We start from the raw sequence: 24603 nt of genomic DNA, 5'->3' as shown, positions 1-24603 counted from the left end.
TGAATTTATATTTTCCATTGTTTCTTTAATATTTAAATTCACTAGGGTATATAAGGAATTCAAGTCTGTTGTTTCTTTGATACTTGAATTCTACTTGTTCTTTTATTGGTCCTATAATATATAATATTTTTTGATTGCTACTTTCTATTTGTATTAACTTTTATTAGTTTAACTTTTATTTATCACTAATATTTGTTAAATATTTATAGAGTTTAATTGTTATAATTAAATTCATATAAGCTGGTATTCTCCATACTATTTAAATCTTTTCACATTCATGAGTATTTAGTAAATAGGGTTCTCGTTATTTGATAAACATAGTATGATGAAGTCAAATTTTTATAGAAGTTTCAGATAAAATATTTGTATTTTATATGGATTTGTGAACATTTTAGTGAATAGGATTTCTGAATACTAATATTGATCGAAAATTTAAAAACTCTCAATTTTGAGGATAACCCATCATTGATGCATGCGTGTTGTGGACAATTCAGTTTCCTTTAGAGTATATATAATCATGAATTTTTCGTTGATTAACTTGATTAATGATAAAAATAAAATGAACTACAAATAAAAGTTGTTAATTCAATAGTAAAATTTATATTCATATTTGTCAATTATATTGATATAGTTACTTTAATGTCCAATTAAATAATTTACACGTTCCAAAATCAAATATTTCAAAGAATTTAAAAAATACTAATAATCAATTTAAAATATTTATCTTTATTGAATTAAATAAATAATATAAAAGAGCAAAAGATTAAAAGTAGAAAGTTTAGACAAAGTACAGTAAGAGAAGAAAAAGAAAAGAAAGAGGTGACTAAAATTTTGAAGGAAGCCAATGTTTAGATTCCTTAAGAATGTTAATACACTCCAATTTTTTAATTTTATTGGAATAAATTCATATACATAATTTTATCTATTTATTATATGATTTTCTGTCCAATCATGATGAGATAAGAACTCGAGTATATTCTTTTAGAGATTAATTAACATATAATAGATCATAAAGATAACATTAAACAAGTTAAATATATAGCCTTGCAAATTAGCTTTGATATATATATATTTCATATAAATATTATAAAAATATATATTTATATCTCATTTAAATTTAATTATTCATTTTCATATAATATTAGCTAAATAGAAAATTATGGAGTAACATACTTAAAAAAAAGTTCAACAAAACGTATTGTTGTTAAGACTCGAGATCAAAACACGTGAACTACTATTTATTGTGTGGACCGCAAAATTACTGTTCACCTAGAGGCAACTTAGTCTTTTGTTATTTAAAATTTTTTAGATCAATTATTTATAAAGATAATTAAGAGTTGTAATATGAATAATTTTTATAGATACTTATTATTGGTGGATAACTCTCTATATCTATGTCTAATATTAGTTCTCCGTTACATCTTTTTCATTTGTATCTTTCACCATTTCTATCTTTGCAATTTTCATTTTAGTTTTTCATCACATACACTTTAGTTTTATTATTAGTTATTCATTCAAGATCAAGAAAAGCTATCGAGATTAAAAAGTGATAACCAATCATCTTCTTGCCATTAAAATATTAGAAATTTAGAGGGATTTTTATTTTATATTTAACTATTTAATTACTATGACCATGAAATTAGACAAGCTGATTTTCTATTAGTATTTAATTAAGTTTTTTTATTTATATATGAATTTTGTTATGTTAAATTTAATGAATAATTTCTCATTCAATATATTTTATTAATTTCAATTATAAATATTATTTGACCATCATATTTTATTACTGTTTATGATTATTATGAATATCTTTAGTTTGTTGCAATAAAAATATTATGTGTGCTTTATCATTTATTAATTTAAGAAACTTTAGTTATATCATTAGTTTAAGTAATTAATATACAAAAAAACATCACCTCTCATTCATTAAATTTGTGCTTATTATTAAAATAAGTATAATACTATTAAGTTAGCAAAACTAAATGTTATTTTAATCATACAATTATACTAGCAATATGCTTGTGCTAATGCATAATTATTGATAAGTTTATGATATAAATTTTTAGTTTGAAATATCTTATTCTAATAAAAATTATTAAATTATAAAAATAATCCTATTTAGTTATTATTCTATATTAATAGCACTTAATATTATCACTTTACTTATATAACTTTAAAATTTAATAGTTATAAAAATAATTAGAAACTTCATAATAGGTATATAGTAAATTAGTGTGATTATGTAATTACAAATTTTTTATTATATTTAGCTGCCATTTTATTTTAATAAATATTTAGTAATACCATATATATATATATATTGAAACTTTTTGGTCTATTTATTATATTGGACTAATAAGTTTTTCAACATGTCACGAACTTCTGTTAACTATTTTTAGTCTAATTTTAAATATTTTATTATTTACTATTTTTATTTATTTATTTATATATGTTATATATAAGCACATATTTTATAGAAAGATAATAAAATTTATTATTAATTTTTAATAGCTATAATATTTATTATTCTATATAATAATCTTATATTTAAATAAGTAATATTATATTTATTATTAGTATTTAAGATTAAATTTATTTTTTATAAAAATTTATATAGTTAATATTTTTATAAATATACCACGTGGCCGTTTTCTTATAAGAAAATAACGTGACATAGTTTTATAGAATTTTGTCACATGAAGTCTCATGGAAAAACTTAACCTTTTATATATATATATATATATATATATATATATATATATATATATATATATATATATATATTAAATCAAACATATTTACATATTTACTTTTGTTTATTTGCTTATGAAATTTATTTTTTAAGAATATTGGTTTAAACTGTGCAGATTTATTATTAAGTATTGTGCATTTGATAATTAGTTTTTATCATAAGTTTGCTACACGTTGTCTTTGAAATAGCAATCTTAGAATATTTTACTACTAATATTATTATTCGATTCGTGCATCAACCTTATACCATGATTGAATTCAAATTATGTGAAATTATTGAGAAATAATTGTAATTAATGACATCTAGCTGCCTTTAAAAGAAAAAATAATGCAAGTTCTGAAACCCTTTCCATATAACCTTAAAAAAAGCAAAAAGAAAAAGAAAACAAAATGTTTATCCATTGCAACATGTACTGCATTGCAGATCTTACAGAATCTTTGCTTCAAATAAGACAGGCTTGATGATCGGCATATACATATAGCAAGTGGTACCCCTTCAATTGCAACCTGATTTGATTGCCAATGGCAAATGAATATAAATAAAATTCACTTTAGAAGCCATACATTAATCTACTTTGCTTGTTATTTATATCTTTTATTTTTTAATAATATGAAATTTCTAACAATTTTTTTTAATTCAATTGAATTTTGATTTTAATCTCAATTTTCACATGAAATGAATGTCTTTATTTTCAAATTTAAGATTGATAAACTATAACTGTAATATTGAATCGGATTAGACCGACTTTAATATTATATTAGAAATTGAATTGTTAAAGTGCAAATGAAATTAATAATTAAAATATAAATTTGACATTGACATTGACTTTAAAATAATTAAAATTAACCATAATTGACTGTATCTTTATATTTATAGATTTTCTTTTTTTGCGTATAGACTTTTAAAGTTTTGCTATTAATTTAATTCAATAATTATAATATTTGAGATTTTAAAAAAAAATAAAATATAAAAAGTAATCATAGAGTGACACTTTTTAAAATAACTAGTTTTTATTCAACATTTATTACTTTCATGTCGAGCATTCAAAAAAAGTATTTTTTTTTTTAGAATTTAAGGCAAACTCTTAAATAGATCAAATGTCTATGGTGAATTTTATGAATATCTAAATATGTTGGTATCCAATTTCCCACATTTCCTTTCTATTAGCCTTTGACAAGTCTGTCAAAGCCAAACTTCCTTTCTGTTTCTTTTTGTTCCCCTTTCACTATTGGCATTGCTAGCCAAGCCACCACTTATCCACGCCGCATTTCCTAAATTTATCATAGATAGTTACTGTTTTGATTTTCTTTTCTTCTACTTTTAATAATTGAATCACATAACATGTTTAAATTATTGTTATCTTTTAATTGCAAGTAAAATCATAACATATATGTGTATATGGATTTTATGAATATCTAAATATGTTTATATTCAATATATAGCATTTAATTTTTTTATTAGTTTATATGAGATTATAATTATAGAATTATCTAGTTTAATATTAATCTCGTATTCTAATAAAAACTAAATTAAAAATATTTGAATAAAAATTGAATATAGCACTTCTATATGATTATGCATGTATATCATAATTGTTATTGAGTTTGTTTGATTTAATATTATTTAAAAATTCTATTTTACAACTAAATGTAGAAATCCTAATAAAATCGGATAACCAATATTGAAATCCTAATAGAATTAAACAATTAATTTAAAATCCTCATAGAGCTAGAATTATTAAGAAAAGAATTTCAGTAATAGGAATATCTGATGAAAAATACTATAACTTTATTAAAGTGCGGCTCTGTATAAATAGGCAAGCTTACAAATAGAAGTTCTAAAAGAAAACAAATTAAATCTAAACTACTTGCTGATTTCTAGCAATTACGCAGCTAAAAACAAGCCAACATCTTCAGTAGTCTAGTACAACAAAAGACTTATTCAAAGATAACAACTTTCAGAATTCTAGTAACAAAGACATATCTGACATTCCATCCCTTAAACTGAATATTTCCCATGCACTCAGTTTACATTTGCTACAACTCCTAGCTTGTTTCGCATTCGAACAAAGTCTTCCAACTTGAGTCGCTTAGTCATGACATCTGCAACTTGTTCTTGTGAACTACAATATTGTAGCTCAATTGTTTCATTCCTTGTAAGATCCATTAGAAAGTGAAAGCATACATCAATGTGCTTACTCCTCCCATGCATAATTGGATTTCTTGATAATTTTATGGTACAACTATTGTCATAGTAGATAACTGTAGGACTTGCTTGATTTCTTCCTACTGCCATAAGTATCATTCTTAGCCACACGGCTTGACATGAGCTTGCTACTGTAGCTATAAATTCTGCCTCTATTGTTGACAAGCTCACCACCAGTTGCTTCTTTAAACTCCATGAGATAGCAGCCTCACTCATCATGAATACATATCCTGATGTACTTTTTATGTCTTCAACATCATTCGCATAGTCACTATTTGTATAACTAATCAGATCTTTTCCTCTATTTCTCTGATAGAACAATCCATACTCATATGTTCCCTTGAGATAGCGAGTGATTCGCTTTACTGCTTGAAAGTGGAACTCCTTTGGATTATCCATCAATCGACTAACTTGACTCACACTATACATAATGTCTGACCATGTGGCAGTTGCATACATTAGACTTCCGACCATCTGCTTGTAGAGCGTCTTGTCAACTCCTTTTCCATCTTCATCCCTGCTTAATTTACTTCTTGGAATCATCGGATTATGAACTAATTTTGAGTTGTGCATTCTGAATATCTGTATAAAATCTGTCATGTACTTCCTTTGAGACATAAAAATACCATCAGCTTTCTATGTTGCTTCAAGACCGAGAAAGAACTTCATTTTTCCCATGTCAGTCATAGCAAATTCTAAATTCATGGACCTTTTGAACCCCATCATCAACTTATCATCATTTCCTATATAAATCAAATCATCCACATACAAGCTCACTACCAAGATACTTTTTCTTTCCACCTTATTGAATAACGTGGGTTCGTACTCACATTTTTCAAATCCATGTTTAAGAAAGTATCCTTCAATGCGGCTGTACTAAGCCCGAGGTGCCTGTTTTAATCCATATAGAGCACGGTTTAATATGTAGACTTTTCCTTCTTCCTCCTTTTTCTCAAATCCCTCTCGTTGTTCGATGTAAACATCTTCTGTTAATTCCCCATACAAGAAAGCAGATTTTATATTCAATTGGTAGATGGACCATCCGTGACTTACAGCTATGATAATGACCAATCGAATAGTCTCCATGAGAGCTAAAGGAGCAAACACTTTTGTATAATCTACACTATATTCTTGAGTATACCCTCGAACCACCAATCATGTTTTATACTTGCTGACATCTCCATTTTCATTACGCTTAGTTTTGAAGATCCATTTGACTCCAATCTTTTTAGAACTAGTTGGAAGCTCAGTCAAATCCCACATTCCATTTCTTTCAATAGCTTTAATTTCTTCTTGCATGGCTTTTCTCCAAATTGGATTTTTTTCAGCTTCTTTATAGTGAACAGGATCATCTCATCTACTGACAGTAAGGTGTGATTCAAAATCATTATCAGATAGCCCTTTACTGTTACATAATCCTACATCCATGGAGGTTGAGTGTATTGCCTTATTGAGATAGAACGTTGCGGCACCGTAATAGGAAGTTGTTGTTCTAGAACTTCATCTTGTTATGCATAACTTTCATCAACATCTTCTTCTATTTCCTGCTCCTGATCATCAACATCTTCTACTATTTCTTGTCCCTGATCATCATCCACTTCAGCATTACTTTCATTATCATTCCAATCCAATTCGAACTGAATTGAGCTTGTATATTCTTCTCCCCAATTCTAGCAGCTACCTTCTTCAAAGACAACATCTCAAATAATAATTATCTTTCTAGAGCTGGGATTATAGAGTCGATAAGCCTTCGATTCTTCACTGACTCCCAATAAAACATATGTTGTACTACGTTGATATAATTTAGTTCGAGTTTTAGCTCCCACATGCACATGAGCTATACATCCAAAGACTTTGAAATATTCAACAGAAGGTTTTTCCCCACTCCAGGCTTCCTCCGGCTTCTTGTTCTTCACTACTAGTGTTGAACTTATGTTGAGAACATGTACTGCCCAATTGATAGCTTCTGGCCAGAAACGTTTTAGGAGATTTTCTTTTATCATCATGCTTCTAACCATATTCATAATGGTACGGTTCTTTTGCTCAACCACACAATTTTGCTGAGGCGAATATGGAGCAGTAAGCTTTCTTTTTATCTCATTTTCAATACAGAAACTTGTGAATTTTGATGATGTGAATTCACCTCCACGATCTGTACATAGACCCTTAATTGGCAGACTTGCTTCCCGTTCAACCTTGGCCTTAAATTCCTTGAAGAATTTTAATGCTTCAGATTCTTCATGCAATAAAACCATGTCCTTCGACTGCAATCATCGATGAAAGTGATGAAGTACCTCTTGTTACTATTGGAAATCGATTGAATAGGACCACATAAATCAGAATGAACCAATTGTAATGGTTGCTCAGCTCTCGATGAACTCTTCTTAGGAAAAGGATCTCGTTGTTACTTCCCAATCAGGCATTCTTTGCACACTTTTGATGGTTTTATCAGTTGCGGCAGGCCAAATACCATCTCCTTCTACTGCTGAGTGTTAAGTCCCTTGAAACTCAAGTGACTATAGCGACAGTGCCATAGTTGACCAATATCTTCTGTTACCGAATTAAAGCATGTTATACTAGTTGGTAGGGCCACTGCTGCAATTTTGAACATGCGATTGAAGGACATCGCAGATTGCATGATAATACCTCTCTCAGGATGATAAATCTTGCAATTGTTATGTTGTCTGAGCACGACTAGACCTTTCTCTTAGAGTTTTCCAACACTTAATAAATTATTTTTTAATTCAAGCACATAAAATACTTATGTTATTACTTATATCTGATTGTTGATCTGCAGCCGCACATTTCCTTTTCCTTTTACCACCAAAATTCTATTGTTTCTAAGCTTCACATTATCAAAAAATTACTCATTAAAATCTGTAAAATATTATTTTCTGTTACACATGTGATTGCTGCAGCTAGGGTCCAAGAACCAATCTTCACTTTTGAGCTGTTCATATCCAACATGAGCCATAAGTAGCATCTCCTCAGAAATCTCTGTATGGTTTCCTTGCTTTGACATTCCCCCTGAAAGTGCCCTAATTTATGGCAATTGAAGCACTCTACAGTAGATTTGTCAAAGTTTGCCCTTCCACGTCCTCAACGTCATCCCCGGTAACCTCCACGACCTCGTCCTCGATTAGCAGATCCCTCATAAGTCACATTCAGGGCTTGTTCCTCATCTAGGTGACTTATCCTTTGTTCATGCACAAGCAAACTACTCTGCAACTCATCTATAGACATGTTATTAGTGTCTTGAGCCTCCTCAATAGCACAGATCACATAATTAAATTTTAAAGTCATATATCGTAATATCTTCTCCACCACTATTGTATCACTTTTATCTTCACCGTTAGCCTTTATCTTGTTCGCAATTGTAAGTGTTCATGCAAAATACTCATTCACCGTCTCTCCAGCCTTCATCTGGAGTGTCTCAAACTTTCTCCTTAATGCCTGTAATTGGGCTCGCTTAACTCGCGTCGAACCTTGATACTTCTTCTTCACAGAGTCCCATATGTCTTTAGATGTGTCCTTCTTAAGAATTGTCTCGAGAATGGATCGATCCAAAGCTTGAAAAAGATAATTCTTCGCCTTTAAGTCCTTAAGTTTCTGCTCATCAATATGACGCTGCTGCGCCTCAGTAATTATTGTTCTAACAGGTGCAACTGGAACTCCACTTTCCACCAAATTCTAATATTCTTTTGAACATAGGAAATTCTTTATCAACATTGCCCAATGATCATAGTGACCATCAAACTTGGGAATAGAAGGTTGCACGAATGTATTTTTTGTTGCCATCACTATCTCACTCAGTATTTTGCTAGCTGCAGCTATGCTTTATCAGACCTGCGTGAGGCTCTGATACCAGAATGTTAAGAAAAGAATTTCAGTAATAGGAATATCTGATGAAAAATACCATAACTTTATTAAAGTGCAGCTCTACATATAAATAGGCAAGTTTACAAATAGAAGTTCTAAAAGAAAGCAAATTAGATCTAAACTACTTGCTGATTTCTAGCAACTACGCAGCTAAATACAAGCCAACGTCTTTAGTAGCCTAGTACAACAGAAGACTTATTCAAAGATAACAATTTCCAGAATTCTAGTGACAGACACATATCTAACAAGAATTAGATTATACTTAATAGATTATTAGTATTCTTATTTTTAATAAATTAATAACATAATTAATTCAATTAATTATTAAATAATCAATAAGGTTATTTTAGTAATTTGTTTGTCTTTTTTCTTTTCAGACTTTTACATATAATATGATATGATATAAAATATAAATAAAAAACGTGTTATTAGCACTTTTATACATCCGCGTGGTATTGAATTTGAGGTCTTTAATATTTTATTATGGTATTAACTTGAAGCAAATTGTAAAATAATATAATATGTCATAAATGTAATATACAACTTAGAACTTGAACCATGGTAGGCAACTTGGCTGATAAAGGTGCTTTTCATATTGAAACATTTTATATTTTGTAAAAAATTAAATTTTACACTAGAGTCTTATAAAGTGTTATGTATTAAGAAATACTTTTCTGATTGTCAATTTTATAATATCAATATCAACTTTTTGTTTACGAAGAGTTCAATTATCATTGTAACTTATACTCAGAAAGATCCTATCGACAAATGAAAAAGAAATATAAGTACATTTCTTTAATTCCTTTCCAAATATATCAACCATTTAATAATTTTAAATTTATGTTATAAATACATAAAAAAGATTACTAGATAGATATATCAATTTAATTATATATGGAAATAAACTTTAAAATATCTCTATTTTGAGAAATTATCTCTATTTTAAGACCTTAATTACTATGTAAATTATACATATAGAAATGAAAAAGATTATTTCCAAGATTTATAGATGGTTTCTTATTAAATATTAATAATCAACGATTCCAATTCATCGCCGAGTAATTTAATTGACAAATCCAATGGCGGAGAAAACCAAGGGTTGAAAAGGCCTACAAAAAAGTTTCAAAACATTATAAGAATTAAAAAAAGCTGAGAATCCACGTCAACGTCCGATGTCAAGTGTACCACGTGGGAATAGGCCCCACACTGACTCCTGAAAATAGCACACAAACCCAGGCAAAAACAAAGGTTCTGCCACGTCAGACACAGACTCCACCCTCTCAAAAGGTAAAGTGAAGTGGAAAAAAAGTCCTCCACAGCACCACCACCAATCCACATTCATCATGATCTGTCTAACACGTGCCCCAAGCAGAAGTTACACGTGTGAAGCATCTACCAAGGATTTCTAAAAAAAGAATCTGTTTCTAGTGGCTCAGCATTTTCCGGGTTAGATGGAGATAGCCTCTGCCACTGACACGTGTCCCAGTCGCAAAAAGCTGGTGTCTATCCGCTTCTTTATTCGTGTTAGATTTTGATTTGCTGGTTAATAAATTAATATTTGTAAAAGTGATTCCCACGTCATCAGAGAGCCAATATTATATTATGTTTTAATTCTTGTTTTTATTCACTATTTTTAATGTTTAGGTGAGTGGATTTTTTCTTTTTTCTCTGTAATAAAATGGTCAAGGAGACATGTACGTGTCCAAAAAGGGTTGCTATATGGGTATAAGTTAAGGATTATATTTTTTCCTTTTTTTCTTTTAATTTGTCCTTTTCTTAGAAAGAAAATTAATCTTTTGGTGACCACTCGCTGGTTATGACGCGAGGCCATATTTTAGCTTTGTATTATTGATGGAATCTATGGTATAAACATAATTTTCAATATTTTGTTTTGGGAAGAAAATTTAAAGTATTACCGTTAAGTAATTCATTTATTTCTTTCCTTTTCTTTTGAACTCAATGCCACTTATCGGCGCCCATGGTAAAATGCAGTTGATGCTCATAATTCATAACACTTTTTAAATTAAATAAATCACTGTGTTTTTTTCTAGTTCAATCTTCTGCTTCTCCTTTTTATGATAAAAAAAACTAAATGAAATATATATTAGACAATCACTAAGATTAGAATAAATAAATAAATAGTCCTCCAAGTATTTTATCTTTATTTATTATTAAATTAAATATATTTAATAAAATAAAAAATTCATTAGAAATCAACTATTTCTATACTGATTTAAATTCATTTATCCTTTTTATCTTCTTTTTTCTAATTAATTTATTAATAGATAAATGGTCAATTTGCTCCCTAAATTTATGTCTGAAGATCAAAAACACTAAATTTAAACTCAGTAAATAACTTCTAAACTTATGTCCAAAAGTCAAATACGTTCAATTTATATTTTTTAGCAAATAATTTTATAAATTTACGTTCAAGAGTTAAATACGTCAAATTTAAAAAAAATAAAAGAAAAATAATATTACATTTTTAAGTTTTAACTGAATTATAAAAATTAAAAATAATATTTATTCCATTAATTTATTAATACAATATCTAATGACGCGCTATACAAGAGTATATAAAATAAAATTTTAATTCATATTTAATTAATCCAAAAATAAAAAAATTATGAGCTCATTTGATATAAAAGTTTATTTGGGTCAAAACAAATCACTTGTTAATCCTGCTAGTACAATAATTCATTTTCTTATGATGTGAGTAATGCTAGATTGCAATAAGTGAGAGGATAAATTAAAAGCTCTTAATGTATTTCATATCCTTTAAAGGTAGTATACTAATTGGAGAATATACTTGATGCAATCACTTATATGAATGTGGAGTGGGGTCGCTCCTATGATATTATGGCAAAATCGGTAAAACATTCATGAATTACAAGGCACGCGCATGACCTATATAGTTAAAACCACATAGAACAGCATAAATTGCAGGGGTGTAATGTGATTGATTAGGTGCTAACCTGCAACAGAGAGTTTTGGATTATAAAAGTTAATTACTTCACCAATAACTCTATATGTTATGTCTTATTATTCTATGTTTGGTTTATAGTCCAAAAGATACCAGATCCGAAGCATTCTACCTCATGTTTGACCTAGCAAAATTATTAATTTTCATAAGATCTTTTTGAAATATGTTAAGCATTGTTGGATATTTGTTTTGTATTTCAGAAAGTCTTTTATCTCACATTTCTAAAATGAAAACCTCTATCTTTATTTATAAAAAAATCATTCTCCTTAGACTTATAAAAAGTCTTGTGGGGTGTTGGGCTCGTGCGCAAGAACAAAGCCAAAAGTCTAATTTAAGTATAAATTTATAAATTTTTCCCTGCACGCTAAATAGGCTTGGATATAATCCAATCCAATTTTTAATATTATTTATTTACTTATATTTATTTTACCTTAAAATGTTTGTTTTTGACTTAGTAATTTTTAATAACTCAATCACCTATCTTTTTGTTACTATTCTTTTGTCGTAACATTCAATTAGTGGAGATAATATCTCCTAAATAACTTTGTGAATATTGTATTATAACGTTATAATTTTAACACTATAAATATATTATATTACTGAGTATTTTATATACTGAGCTTATTACTTTTTGTATTTCTTCTTCTTCTTTCTCTGCGCTACTAGATTAAAATTATTTATATTGCCGCTTGTTGAATCTTAGGAGATTACAAAGTAAATCCTTAAAGACAATACCATTCTTTCACGCCTCAAACTCTATCAAAACTTGATTCTACTTAAGAGAAGCAACTATAGATGGCAACAAACAAAGGCAAAATTGATTGAAAAAGTTCCGGCCACCAAAGCTTCACAAAGTCAAATCTCCCTCTTTCGGTGACGGTAACGGCTAAAATTATGGGCATTCATCTCATCTCCTCTTGGATTTTCTTACACTTCATAGTGCTACACATAGAAACTACCAAAATAGGCGGGACTTGTGAATAAGACTGAGGAGTTTGAAATATGGCTCTTTCTAAAAAGACATAAAAAAAAAAGTACGTAAAAAGAATAAAAATATAAAGAATTAAAATTATAGATATTTTTATAATTATTTTTTTAAAAAAGCATATAGAATGTAATTTTCTCTAAAAATTAAGCAAAGAAAATTTCATATAAAGCGAGCTTAGTTAAATTCTTAAACCTGCATAGGCCAGGGGGCTAAAACTAAAAAGCTTTTAACCCGACCATGTTCAACTCGAAATTTGAAGAGGTGAAGAAACCATCAATAATTAGCTAAAAAACAACTAATAATCCAAATTAAATGCATATTTATTATTAAAGAACAAGCTAATATAAAGTATCGTAACTTCAAGGGGAAGCCATTAGGTCTTTCAAGAATCATGAGATTTAGGTATGGATAACTCTCATCGGCTAAACTTGTAAGAAGGTCGATAATGACTTCCTATGGTCAACCATGAAAAATCACTCTAAAATGACAACAGCCTTAGCCTAAAGCTTCAATGCAACTGGAAGCTGTGGAAACTACAAACTATGACCAAGGACTGCATTCAATCTCTCATGAAAATGTGGGCCTAATTTTCCAAAGGGCGTCATAAATGAGATATGCAAAAGCCTTGCTGCTTGATCAATGATATTCTTTTTTTATTCACTTTAAATGAGGTTTGTTTAGGCCTATAATAATGGACTTTCATGTCTAATCCAAAGATAACATCATGGGTAGGGGGCCGAAATTTTGAATGCCAAGTTTGTTTTTATGAATTTAAGACATTAATTAAATTGAAGAGGCGGATTTTTATATTTAGGACTAGTTACACATTAAATACTGGATTTTATATTTTTTAATATTTTTATTCAATTATTGTAAAATAAATATTTATTTTTTATTTTTAAAAATATTTTTTAATTATAATTCTTAAAATTTTACGATGAAAAGATGATGTAAAAATCTATTATACTTATTAAAATAATAATAATTATAAATCAACAAAAATAGCTTATCATAAACTTAATAATATGACTATTAAAATATATATATATATATATATATATATATATATATATATTATTTCACATATTTTACATTTAAATATCATAAATTTTTTATCTATATAATAATTTTTATCCGAATACTGATTAAACAGTTAATAAACATAATTGGCTCATAATATCATTTTTTTTATTATATAATTTTAAAAATTTCTACTGAAAATAATTTTAAAAATAAATTAAAAATATAAATATTTATTTTAAATTTATTAAAATAATTAAATAAATTTATTAAAAATATCTAATTTAAGATTTAATTAGTAATTAGGCTATATATATATATATATATATATATATATATATATATATATATATATATATATATATATATATATATATATATAATCCCAGTGACTCAGATAACCAGGCCATGACCTCCTGATTACCCCGAGCCGCGCGCAATCAATTCTTTGAGATTGTAGACTAAATTGGATTGGAGCTTATGCCCATTAGGTGACCCATCCCTAAACTTGGAAGTGTCCATTGCAGCATTTTAATTGATAAATAAAAAGATAAATAAAAGTGAAAAAGATAAATAGGTCTAATGAAAAAGATAAATAAAAGTGATAGTAAATTACTAAATAAATTAATTGCTATCTTAATTTAGTGATGATAAGAAAAAACAAATAAAAATAATGCACTTAAAGAAGTCTTGTAAATACGAAGGCAATGACATGCACTCTCTAGACTTTTTCCAGAAGGAAGAGACGACCATGAAGCAGTCTTTAGTAGATTCAATTGAAAGATAGGTTCGTCTGTCACAATTGCCCATAATTATGTCAATGCAGAAAACATTAGATCTTAATAAAAATTGTCATAAATAATTATTAATTACATCAAATGATAAACAACAAAAGATTATTTAATTTTATCATTTATCAATCAGATCTTAAATCTGTGTATTGTAGTTTAATTCTAAAATTGTTAGATTATGAGTTTAGAGAGAGTTTGAGATTGTTGTTTGGCGTTGAAAAAATACATTTAGAATTTATTCGTTTAATATAATATTAAAATAACATTTTTAGAAATAAAACATTAATAATTCAAACTTTAAGATTTCCAACCACACCCTTGCTCCCCATCTTTCAAACTCAGCTAAAACTCATTAAAAGAGGAAGGAAAAAAAAGATAAATGTACGTAGAGATCTATTTTATATTGTGTTTTGGAAGAAATAATTTAATATTTAATATTTATTTATAAATTAAAACTTTATATATTAAAATAATAATTTAATTAAAATTCTACTTAATTAAATTTATAAAATTAGTTATAACTAAATCAAATTGTTATAACATCTTTTAAATTTTAAATAAATTCCATATTAATGAACTAATATATTTTATGAAACTAATATCATTTTATTTTATTTTTCTTCTCATATATTCTGTTTGTAATTTTTCTTACAATTTATTTCAAGTACAATAGTTATGCACTTGAATGTGAAAGTAAATTCTCTAATTTTTATTTAACAACTAAATATTAAAGTTCATTATAGATAAAATAAATTACTTCAATAATTTAGGTTATGAGGCATGGTATTGTCAAATTCCATTGTCCACATCTACCTGCCTAATGGTAGGACTCATCATTTCACATATCTCATTATCAACATCTTCATGCCAACATCTCCTTTTCTTTTCTCTTTTTTCTTTTTTCAATTTCTTTTCTTTTTCAATGAATACATGAAACTGAAATATCTTACTGATCTGAAAGTCCCTGCAAATTATAGGACTAACAAGCAATTTACCTCATACACACGTATTGATGGCATAAAGAGGCCATCCTTGTGCATGCACCAGAAATGAGCCCTAGCTAGGTGGTCTCCCTGCCGTAATCTATAACTCCGAATATGCTCAAGACTTCGTATGTGTAAACTTATTGTAGTTCAAGCAGAAGAATTGATGATGGTAGGTTGAAATTTTTTGCATTGGTGCGGTTGACTGTGACTAGCATTATGACTTTCTAGGAGCCTTGTTGATGAAACTTTGGTTAATGGCCAACAAGAATCATGGGTCAAGTTTTCAAATATGTGACTTCATGGTTGATGAAACTTGTACACATGGTGGTATATATATTTGACTATAAATTCCTCAATTGACATAACACGCAAAGGAAAAATAACATTAAACAAAAAAAGACCCTATGTCTTAAATTCTTCAAGGTCAAAGTTTGCTATTTTTTTGCCATTGTTATCTTTTTTTTTTTTTTCTTAACACATGAATATTTATCAAGAAAAAAAGAAGCGAGTAATTACCAATTTGACTGTGTCTATGACATTGCCTTAATTAGAGGGTATTATTAATATTTACCTAATTTAAATTGCTCTATTGGAAGATGATAAATTAATGTTCCATGGCAATTGGCATTGCGTAAAGGAAATGCAATTTTTTGAGACTTAATTTCCCATCCTTTGCACGGCCATCTTTGCGTATATGTGACTTCTTTTTCCATTTGTTATATTTTGCGCACCTGACTGAATATCCAATGCATCATAATACAATATTCAAATAGCATTAATTTCATTTTCTAACTTATTAAATTGAAATCTATATATAACTTAACTCAAGTGGTTTGAGTTTTTGAGAAATAGAGACTTTGAATTTAAGTTATCAGCTTTGTATTAGATATCTGTAATAAATGACATAGTTTATCGAGTCTATCTTATAAAAAAAAGTTAGAAGTTTTATTTAAAAAAATATTTATATAAGTGTTTTTATTTTTAATTTATGTAAATGTAAATAATTTTTTTTCCTTATATATATTTATATTATTTTGACTTTTTAGGCAGTTGGTAGCCATTTTTTGGAGGTCCAAAGAAATATTTATACCGTATTCTTGAATCTCTAGCTGAGAAGAGATTCAATTCCATTCTTAATTGTAGTTTATTTAGCATTGTTTATCTTTTTACATATATATAGAGTTAGTCTAACTAAATTAGAGCGTATAGAACGTGATTTTTATGGATGTTAAAATACTATTTTAAAAATTTTAATACAGTTTATTTTTAAATAAAATTTAATACAACTTTATATTTAAATTTAAAATTTTAAATAAGTGAAAAAAGTTGTTACCATTCTATTTATATGTTATTGGATACTTAGATTGTTTTTTGATTTCTCTTAGATGAATTACTATAATTAAATAAATTAATTGAGGTTAGGTAATATATATATATATATATATATATATTTATAAATTAATTGTTTCAATACATGGATATAGTGTTTCTTAGATTGTCAATGATTTTGACAAATAGAGTGACGAAGCAGAACTTAAATATTAACTGTATTAATGTTAAAATCAAAAGCTTAAATTTTTTTTTTAAAATCAAAAGCTTTTAAAAGCAAATATCCTGCTTCAAAAATGTTTTGAATATAATACACTATTTGATTATTGCCTCTCCAATGAACATCAGATTTTAGGGCCAAGATACTTTGCACAAGCTAGGTGAAAAAGCCATTCCTAGATAAGAGCCTATTTGTCACGTGAGATGATTATTAATTAATTAATGTTGAACATGCCCACATGGAATAACAGTGCAAGTAAACAGTCTTTTTTTCTCTCTACCAGAAACTAAAGTTAAAGAAAATTGCTGAAAACCTAGGTCAGTCTGGTTGATTTTTTGCGCATAGTTTTGGTGTAACAACTATATTTCGATTCATTAGTTTTGGTGTAGCAACTATATTTCGATTCATTCTTTTTTTCTAAGAGTTTTATAACTGGACGCCGAATCCGTTCCATATGATGAGAGTTGCCGGCAATATTGAGTGTTGCTTTGCTGTGCGCTATTCATGGTGCTATTGTAAACAATAATTTTTTTGAAGATGGTGATGGTGCAACTACATTGTGTGCTTTTAATTTAATAAATTTATTATTTTCTTAAAAGAATATTTAAAAAATTCAATAAAAGAATTTATAATTTATAAATTTAAAAAGTACGCATTTAATATCATTTTTTTATTCCTTAAATGATTATTAAAAAAAAAGATTAAACCCAAGGATCAGCTGATTAGAATAAAAGATTTTATTAAATTAGTGTTAATCTATGGCTTTAATCTATTGTGACATATCGAAAATAGACCTTTCTTAAAAGTTGTATAATCTACGGTGGCAGCAATTTTTTTTTTTTTTGTCATAATCTTTCTTTTTTCCCTTTGGTAGAGTGCTCTCTCGTCAATCCATGTTGGTCTTCCGAAGAGCCAATTCAGTATGAGAGTGCTTTTTATTTTATGGCATTATTATTTTTTGTTCGAGTTACCCTTTACCAAGACGAGACTTTGAATGCATTAGAATCATTCTAGTGATTTAATGATGGTCAGAATTCTCTTATCCAGCTTTTATAGAGATAAAATTTTAATTTTTTTTTTCAAATTTTTAAGAAGCCTATTGGAATATAAGCTCGTCATTGCAATCTTAATTTTAAAATTAGGTGAAAATCCAACTAAAATGTAAATTTGAACGCTTTAAAAATAAATAGTCTTAGGTCTTTTTTTAATTATGTAGCACTAATAATATATTTAATTATTATTATTGTTCTGAGACAGTCCCTTTATTTGTGCTTCGATACCATTCTTCGGCTTAACTGCTTGTGTAATGAAAATTCTCAGTTTAAAAAGAAATTGTGACGTAAAAGAAAATAAAAGGGCAAAAGAAGTGAACTAATTATTTTACAATGAAAGGGATGTGGGCCAAGCCCAAAAGTATACCCCACAAAATCATAAAAGCATAATTAGTCCGAAAGCCCACTGAAAAATTAGAAGAAAAAGAAAATTGGCCACGTAAATATCCCATTTCTTCCGATGTGTCTCTTGTGTTGCTATTTTGCGTGTCCGACCCTCTTCCTTCCATCTCCTAATCTTGCCATTTGCAAATTAACTCTGTTTATTTATTTATTTGTTTCATGTAAAAAAGAGTTGTAATAAATATTAAAGAAACACCGAGTTAAATGAGACCTCTGCCTTGTCTTCTCTGCTGCTTCTCTGCCTTGGCTCCTTCATAGCCGGCCTTTTATCCTTTCTCAATTCGCAGACCAAAGATCTATTCAAACTCTGTTTTTATTCCTTGTCTTATTAATCAAGACTCACCGCAATTCAAACTAACTTCATTGCATGTGCTTGTGAGATTAATTCCCACATCTGGGCACCGACAGCTCCAAGTGTAGGTGAAATTCTTGATCTTTTTATGAGGTGGCTCGATCTGATTTTGGATTTAGATCAGTGGGTTTGATCTTGTTCTTGTTGTTTGGATTGGTTAAGGTTGGTGGTTTTGTTTAAATCAAATATTGAATTTTGATTGAAAGAGAAAAAAGATTATTGAAAGAGAAAAACAAATATTCTGGGGTTTGATTTGAAATGGTCTATTTCCATAGCTCAATCTCGGTCTGCAATTCAGTTGACCAATCGGCAGCAACAGTTATGGCTAATTCTGTGAATTCAAATGAGTTGCATCCAAAATTAAAGAACAAGAATCATGGACAGAATGGTAGGAAGATGAATAATAATCATGTGAATTGTTCTAGTATTCCTGTCTGTGATCGATCTCGATCAGCTGTTGTTGATGTTGTGATCTTGATTGCTGTTATTGCTGCCTGTGGTTTCTTGTTATTTCCTTATATCAAGGTTGTAACTTTCTGTTTGATTAAATTTGTCACTGTTATGCATTCTCTGGTGAAAGAGGAAATTCTGAGAAGTCCTATGATATATGCATCTATTGGGGTTGGTACTTTTTGTGCTGCAATAGCTGTTTGGATAGTATTTACATGTACAACTAGAAAATGTGGAAATCCGAACTGTAAAGGATTAAGGAAGGCTGCCGAATTTGATATTCAGCTGGAGACAGAAGAGTGTGTGAAGAATTCTAATGGTAGTTTGGTGAAAGATGGAGTGAAGAGGGGCCTTTTCGAATTGCCTCGTGATCACCACCGTGAATTGGAGGCTGAACTGAAGAAGATGGCACCGCCTAATGGAAGAGCGGTTCTTGTGTTTCGAGCAAGGTGTGGATGTTCTGTTGGGAGATTGGAAGTTCCAGGAACAAAGAAGCAAAAGAAGATCAAGAAGTAGGAGTTGTTAATCTGTTTATTTTATAGAGAGGATATAAAGCAATGCAGGAGTAGAATCATAAGGGAGAGAGGAGTATCTTCTCCAATTGATCTTCGTGGAGCTACCTTGTCCTTAAATAAGCTCATGGCAATAACTTGTAAGGGATAATATATACATTTCGTTATAGTGGAGAATATAAGAATCCTTTCTTTCGTTTAAATTTACTTGGAATTACATAATAATTATTCCTTTTGATTCCAGCCTCGGGTTCTATTTTCTTTGAAAAGGTTCCTGATTGCAGTTTTCCAAATTGCTTTTGCATTAATTTATGATAATTTCATATCCTATCACTTTCATTTTGAATGAGTGTTGCTTTGCCTGGTTGTTCTTTTATTCATATAAGTAAAGAATTGTTGCTGCTAATTACAAAGCATTTGATGATAATTGACTATAAAACTTGGAATATTGTCCATGATTTGTAGTTGCTATGAGAGATGAAGCTTTCTCTGCTGCATACATGAAGCTTTCTTCTCATATCAGTAGCGACTTAAAACATGTATATCATTACATGACTTGCTGCTACTATTTTTATTCTTTTGCTGGAAAGGAATTAGGTATTTGTTTATGTGAACTTTAGGAGGTATAGCATTCAGACTTTGCATCACAGAGATAACTTGAAAAATACAAAAAGAAAGAATGAAAAGGATGAATGAAGCTGCAGAACAATTACTGTGTGGATTTATTATACTTGGGGGAATTGTCTGTGGATGGCAGGGCTGAGTCTTGTGTTTGGAATAAAATGAGAAGTTCATTCAATTTGTGATAGATGGAAAGCCTAAATAAGCATATTGTGTAATACCTAAATGAAGTGCAGACCACATAATGTGGGTGCTGAAGGAGCCTTTAGTAAACTCATGCATTTAGTTGAAAGCTCTAGTTCTTATTTTATGGTGAAAGAAACTTTTTAATATCCGCATTCCCTTTTGCAGGTGCCCTCAATTTCTGTGTGCTTTCTTGTAATTATATGATCCATAGATGTTGTTAATATTTGTCAAGGAGATGATTTGTGCAACTTCCAATAGGTCTTGATTGCAATTGTAGCATCATTTTACAAGATTGAAGATTGAATTTCTGCTGTTTGCAGGCTGATCTGCTTGTAGTTATAAGTATGAGTAAAGTAGAATAGTGGTCTGTGTAGTGAACTTGAAGCTAATTAATTTTATTTTCAGGATCCTAAGGGCTTACCAAATAGAGTTTAGAGAGAAAAAAAAAGTTAGTTGGCTGCCTTAGTTGTGCAGTATGTCTCCATGTTACTTTAGTTATTCTACTGTGGGAAATTGCTGATTTGTTTTCTGCTCTTTACCTGGTCCATGTATCAGTATCCATACTTATCAGTTAGTAACATTGCCTTCCTAATGGACCTTTCAGAAAGGATATTTGATGCTCATGTGCTAACTGCTCTGTTTTGCCTTCCAGTAAACCAGTTATGTTGTGAACTATGGTAAAGTCACCTTTCTATTGTGACTGTCTTACAACAATAAAACTCTTTTGTTAGTTACCTCTCTTATTCATCTTCTTCTAATTATTATTTTCATCAAGCATCAATGATCAAATTGTTCTATATTCAGTTTTTAACCATTTCTAGTTCTTGAACTTTTCTTTTAGTAGTCTGTCTTTTTCCAAATATCTTGCTTATCTGAAGTATAAAAAGAATCTGAGTATCTAGTTAAATTGTAATTTAATGGAACTTGTCAATGATTACTTCTTTACTGAAAGTGCCTCCTAACAAGCCAGTGAAAATTCTGATATTTAAGGAATAGAAGAGATGTGCCAGGATTCATGATGACAATTAGATTTTAAAGGAAGTTCGATGCAATGAACTATGAGGGATAGAATTTAGTGAGACTGGCTGAACTATAGGAGTGTGAATTAAGTGTTTTTCTTTTCCTCTAGTGCTGGACACTGCAGGGTTTTATGATAGCATGATGAATGCAGAATATATTTACAAAATTCAGAATAGCCTGCTTATGAGAAATTTGTGGCTTGTACCGTTGGCAGAAATCCAATTATTTGAGAAGGAGAAGAAAACGAGCAAGTTCGCACATTGGTCTACATGACCATCGACTATGCTAAATGCCAACTAGGAGGCAAAAAGCTGAAGATCATGATACTTCCATTCCCTGTGTAGGGGGAGTTTCAGTTCTATTACTGAGTGTATCTACTATGGTTGAGTGAAAGAACATATTAAACTGATTTCCGAACCAAAGATTTAGTTTTGGTTTGAAGTTGGGTTTTTTAGTTGAAAAAAACTATGCATTTTTTTAGCGATCTAGATGGTGCCTGAGCATGCCAGATAAAATTTTTGAGGTGGTAAATTACAGTTTAAAGAATTTTAATATAGTTAAAAAGACTCTTTTCCTCTTATCTATATGTTTTTAAGATATAGATAAAGATGTTTATAAGTTTCGGATAAGTTATTTTAATTTGAGCCGGTCAATCAGCTTGTAACTACTGTTAAATGATTCTTATAATCGGTTAACCAGTTTCTACTGGGTCTTATAGAGAGAGGGGGAGAGAGAGAGGGTTAGGTAAATAAACATTGGAACAATGCCATAGGGGTTAGGTAAATAAGCATTGGAACAAGCCCATTACATGGTATCGGTCCCTTTTCTAAGTTGGAAAAAGTACCTAAAACTAGTTGTTCCCTCATTATATGTTGAAAAAGCTGAAGTAGACTGATATAGGGACTGCCTCATCTTAGGTTAAAATTTTCTAAACTGGCAGAAGTAGTTGGCAATCTAGAACAGCATGAAAGATAAGAGACACCTGGTAAACATTAGAGAAGTAAGTGGGAGCTCCATAGAACTCTATGAAAGTGAGATATTTATTGTGTTTGGTCAGTGAAGCTGGTTACTTTTTTTGGTCACCTAATGCATGGTTTTTTGTCTGTTTGTTTGATACAGTAAGTTCAGTGGGCGGGTGGCAAGTGATAATGTTTCCATCAAAATACTTTATTTTATTTTATGATGTTAATTGATGGATGAATAGGCCTCCTAACCAAACAACAGAGTCTCATGGTTTAATTTATGTATGAAAAGAGATGGAGCTGCTGTCTATTCACTTGTGTCCACTAATCTATTATTCCCTCCAAAATGAGAGGCCATCTTTGGTTTGCATTTCCTTTTCTTCTCTCGGCCCTTTTTTGTGCTCTTCAGCTCTACTTTTGGTTGAAGGGTACTTCCACTTATGTGGAGATTCATGGCTGCTATTTCCACTTACAAACTAACAACTCAACCCTTTCCTCTTTTCTAGAATGGATTTTAATGACTCAATGCTTACATTTCACATGTTTACTAAACGAAAAATAAATAAATAAATCACATTCTCACCAACCTTACTGAGAAACCCACACTACTCAAGCTTCTCCTGTCAATATTATGTCATTAAATGCATGATTTTAGACTTTAGGAACCAAATAATTAGAAAAATTTAACCAACATTCTATTTTAAACGAATAAACAATATAGTCACCTTCTTCAAAAAAGAAAAAAAAAAAAAACCCTAAGAAAAAGAATTCAAGTCAAATTCCTATAGACTGTATATGAAAAAAAGAAAAAAAGACAAAAAGTTCCTATCTTTCTCTGGAATCGGAATCCTCCAACCCGGACCCATCAGCCGAACTCACCCCCAAAGCCGACGATGAATTGGATTTGGCAACAGAGTAACCATGATCGACAACTCTAATTAAAGTAAGAGAAAGCTATCTCCTCCTCTGCCGCAGCCCGTATTCACCACCATCTTCAGCATTACCGGCAGGATTATCATCTTCTTGTACAGGCATAACATAGCGACAAACAGGGCAAGACCCATGAACAGCAAGCCAGTTCTCAATACAAGCCGAATGAAACCTATGATTACAGGGCATCTCTCGGACCTCGCTGCCAATTCCAACGTCATCTAAACAAATAGCGCACTCTTTAACACGACAATCTTCCGTCACTATTATCCTAGGCATAGCATCTACGGATTCCTTGGATGCAGGCGACGGCCCTGACTTGTTAGCAGCGGGGAGTTGACCGGCGGAGACCGTCTGATTATCTGCGATATGGAAGAGATATTGATCTCGCTGTCGTAGCTGCATGGAGAGATTGCGCACTCTAATTAAAGTGGAGTCGGTCAAGCCCCTGCGCGAGCGAGATCCAGCTGCCCCTCCGCCAAAACTGCTCCTGTTATTATTATTAGCCATTGTTGGTGGGAGGGAGAGAAAAAGAAGAGACTTGCACTGATTGTGTAGAATGGTACATATTTATAGACCATAAGAGCGGAGTAGGCGGCGTTGCTGCTGCGGATTTGCCATATGAAAATAAGAGATAGCGACAAACTCTACTTTTATATTAAGGTTGTTATACAACTCTACTGTCTCCTGTCCTCTCTGCTTTTCATGCTTTGCCTTCCTTAAAACAAATCAAACATACCCAATTCAGTAGATGTATTTTAGTTGTGCATGTCCACAATTTTTTCTAATCTTATTTTAAATTTTCTTAAATAATCAGCAAAAACCTTACCCAATACTTTAAATATGTATTATACCTTATAGTTTTAGTCATTCAATACTAATAAACAATCAATTACATATCAATCTATTGTGTTTTATCCGTTATATATTACTCAATATTCGTCATTTAATTAATGACCGGCT

General features: G+C 29.8%; 2 protein-coding genes across 2 annotated transcripts; one reads left to right on the top strand and one right to left on the bottom strand.

Annotated features, from left to right (window-relative positions):
* Positions 1–18701: 18701 nt before the first annotated feature.
* LOC8271726 (uncharacterized protein At5g19025) lies at positions 18702–20164 on the top strand. Its single transcript, XM_002531807.4, has one exon. The coding sequence runs from the start codon at positions 19218–19220 to the stop codon at positions 19923–19925; it is 708 nt and encodes a 235-aa protein (XP_002531853.1). The 5' UTR covers positions 18702–19217; the 3' UTR covers positions 19926–20164.
* A 3219-nt stretch (positions 20165–23383) lies between these two features.
* On the bottom strand, positions 23384–24390 carry LOC8271727 (E3 ubiquitin-protein ligase MPSR1). The gene has a single exon (XM_002531808.4). It carries the CDS (start codon positions 24148–24150, stop codon positions 23665–23667), a length of 486 nt encoding a protein of 161 aa, XP_002531854.1. The 5' UTR covers positions 24151–24390; the 3' UTR covers positions 23384–23664.
* Positions 24391–24603: the final 213 nt, after the last annotated feature.

This window comes from Ricinus communis, chromosome 5 (genome assembly GCF_019578655.1).
Source record: "Ricinus communis isolate WT05 ecotype wild-type chromosome 5, ASM1957865v1, whole genome shotgun sequence".
In the NCBI taxonomy this organism is placed as follows: domain Eukaryota; kingdom Viridiplantae; phylum Streptophyta; class Magnoliopsida; order Malpighiales; family Euphorbiaceae; genus Ricinus; species Ricinus communis.
Note: the sequence above shows the minus strand (reverse complement) of the source record. Positions and strands in the feature narration are given on the sequence as shown.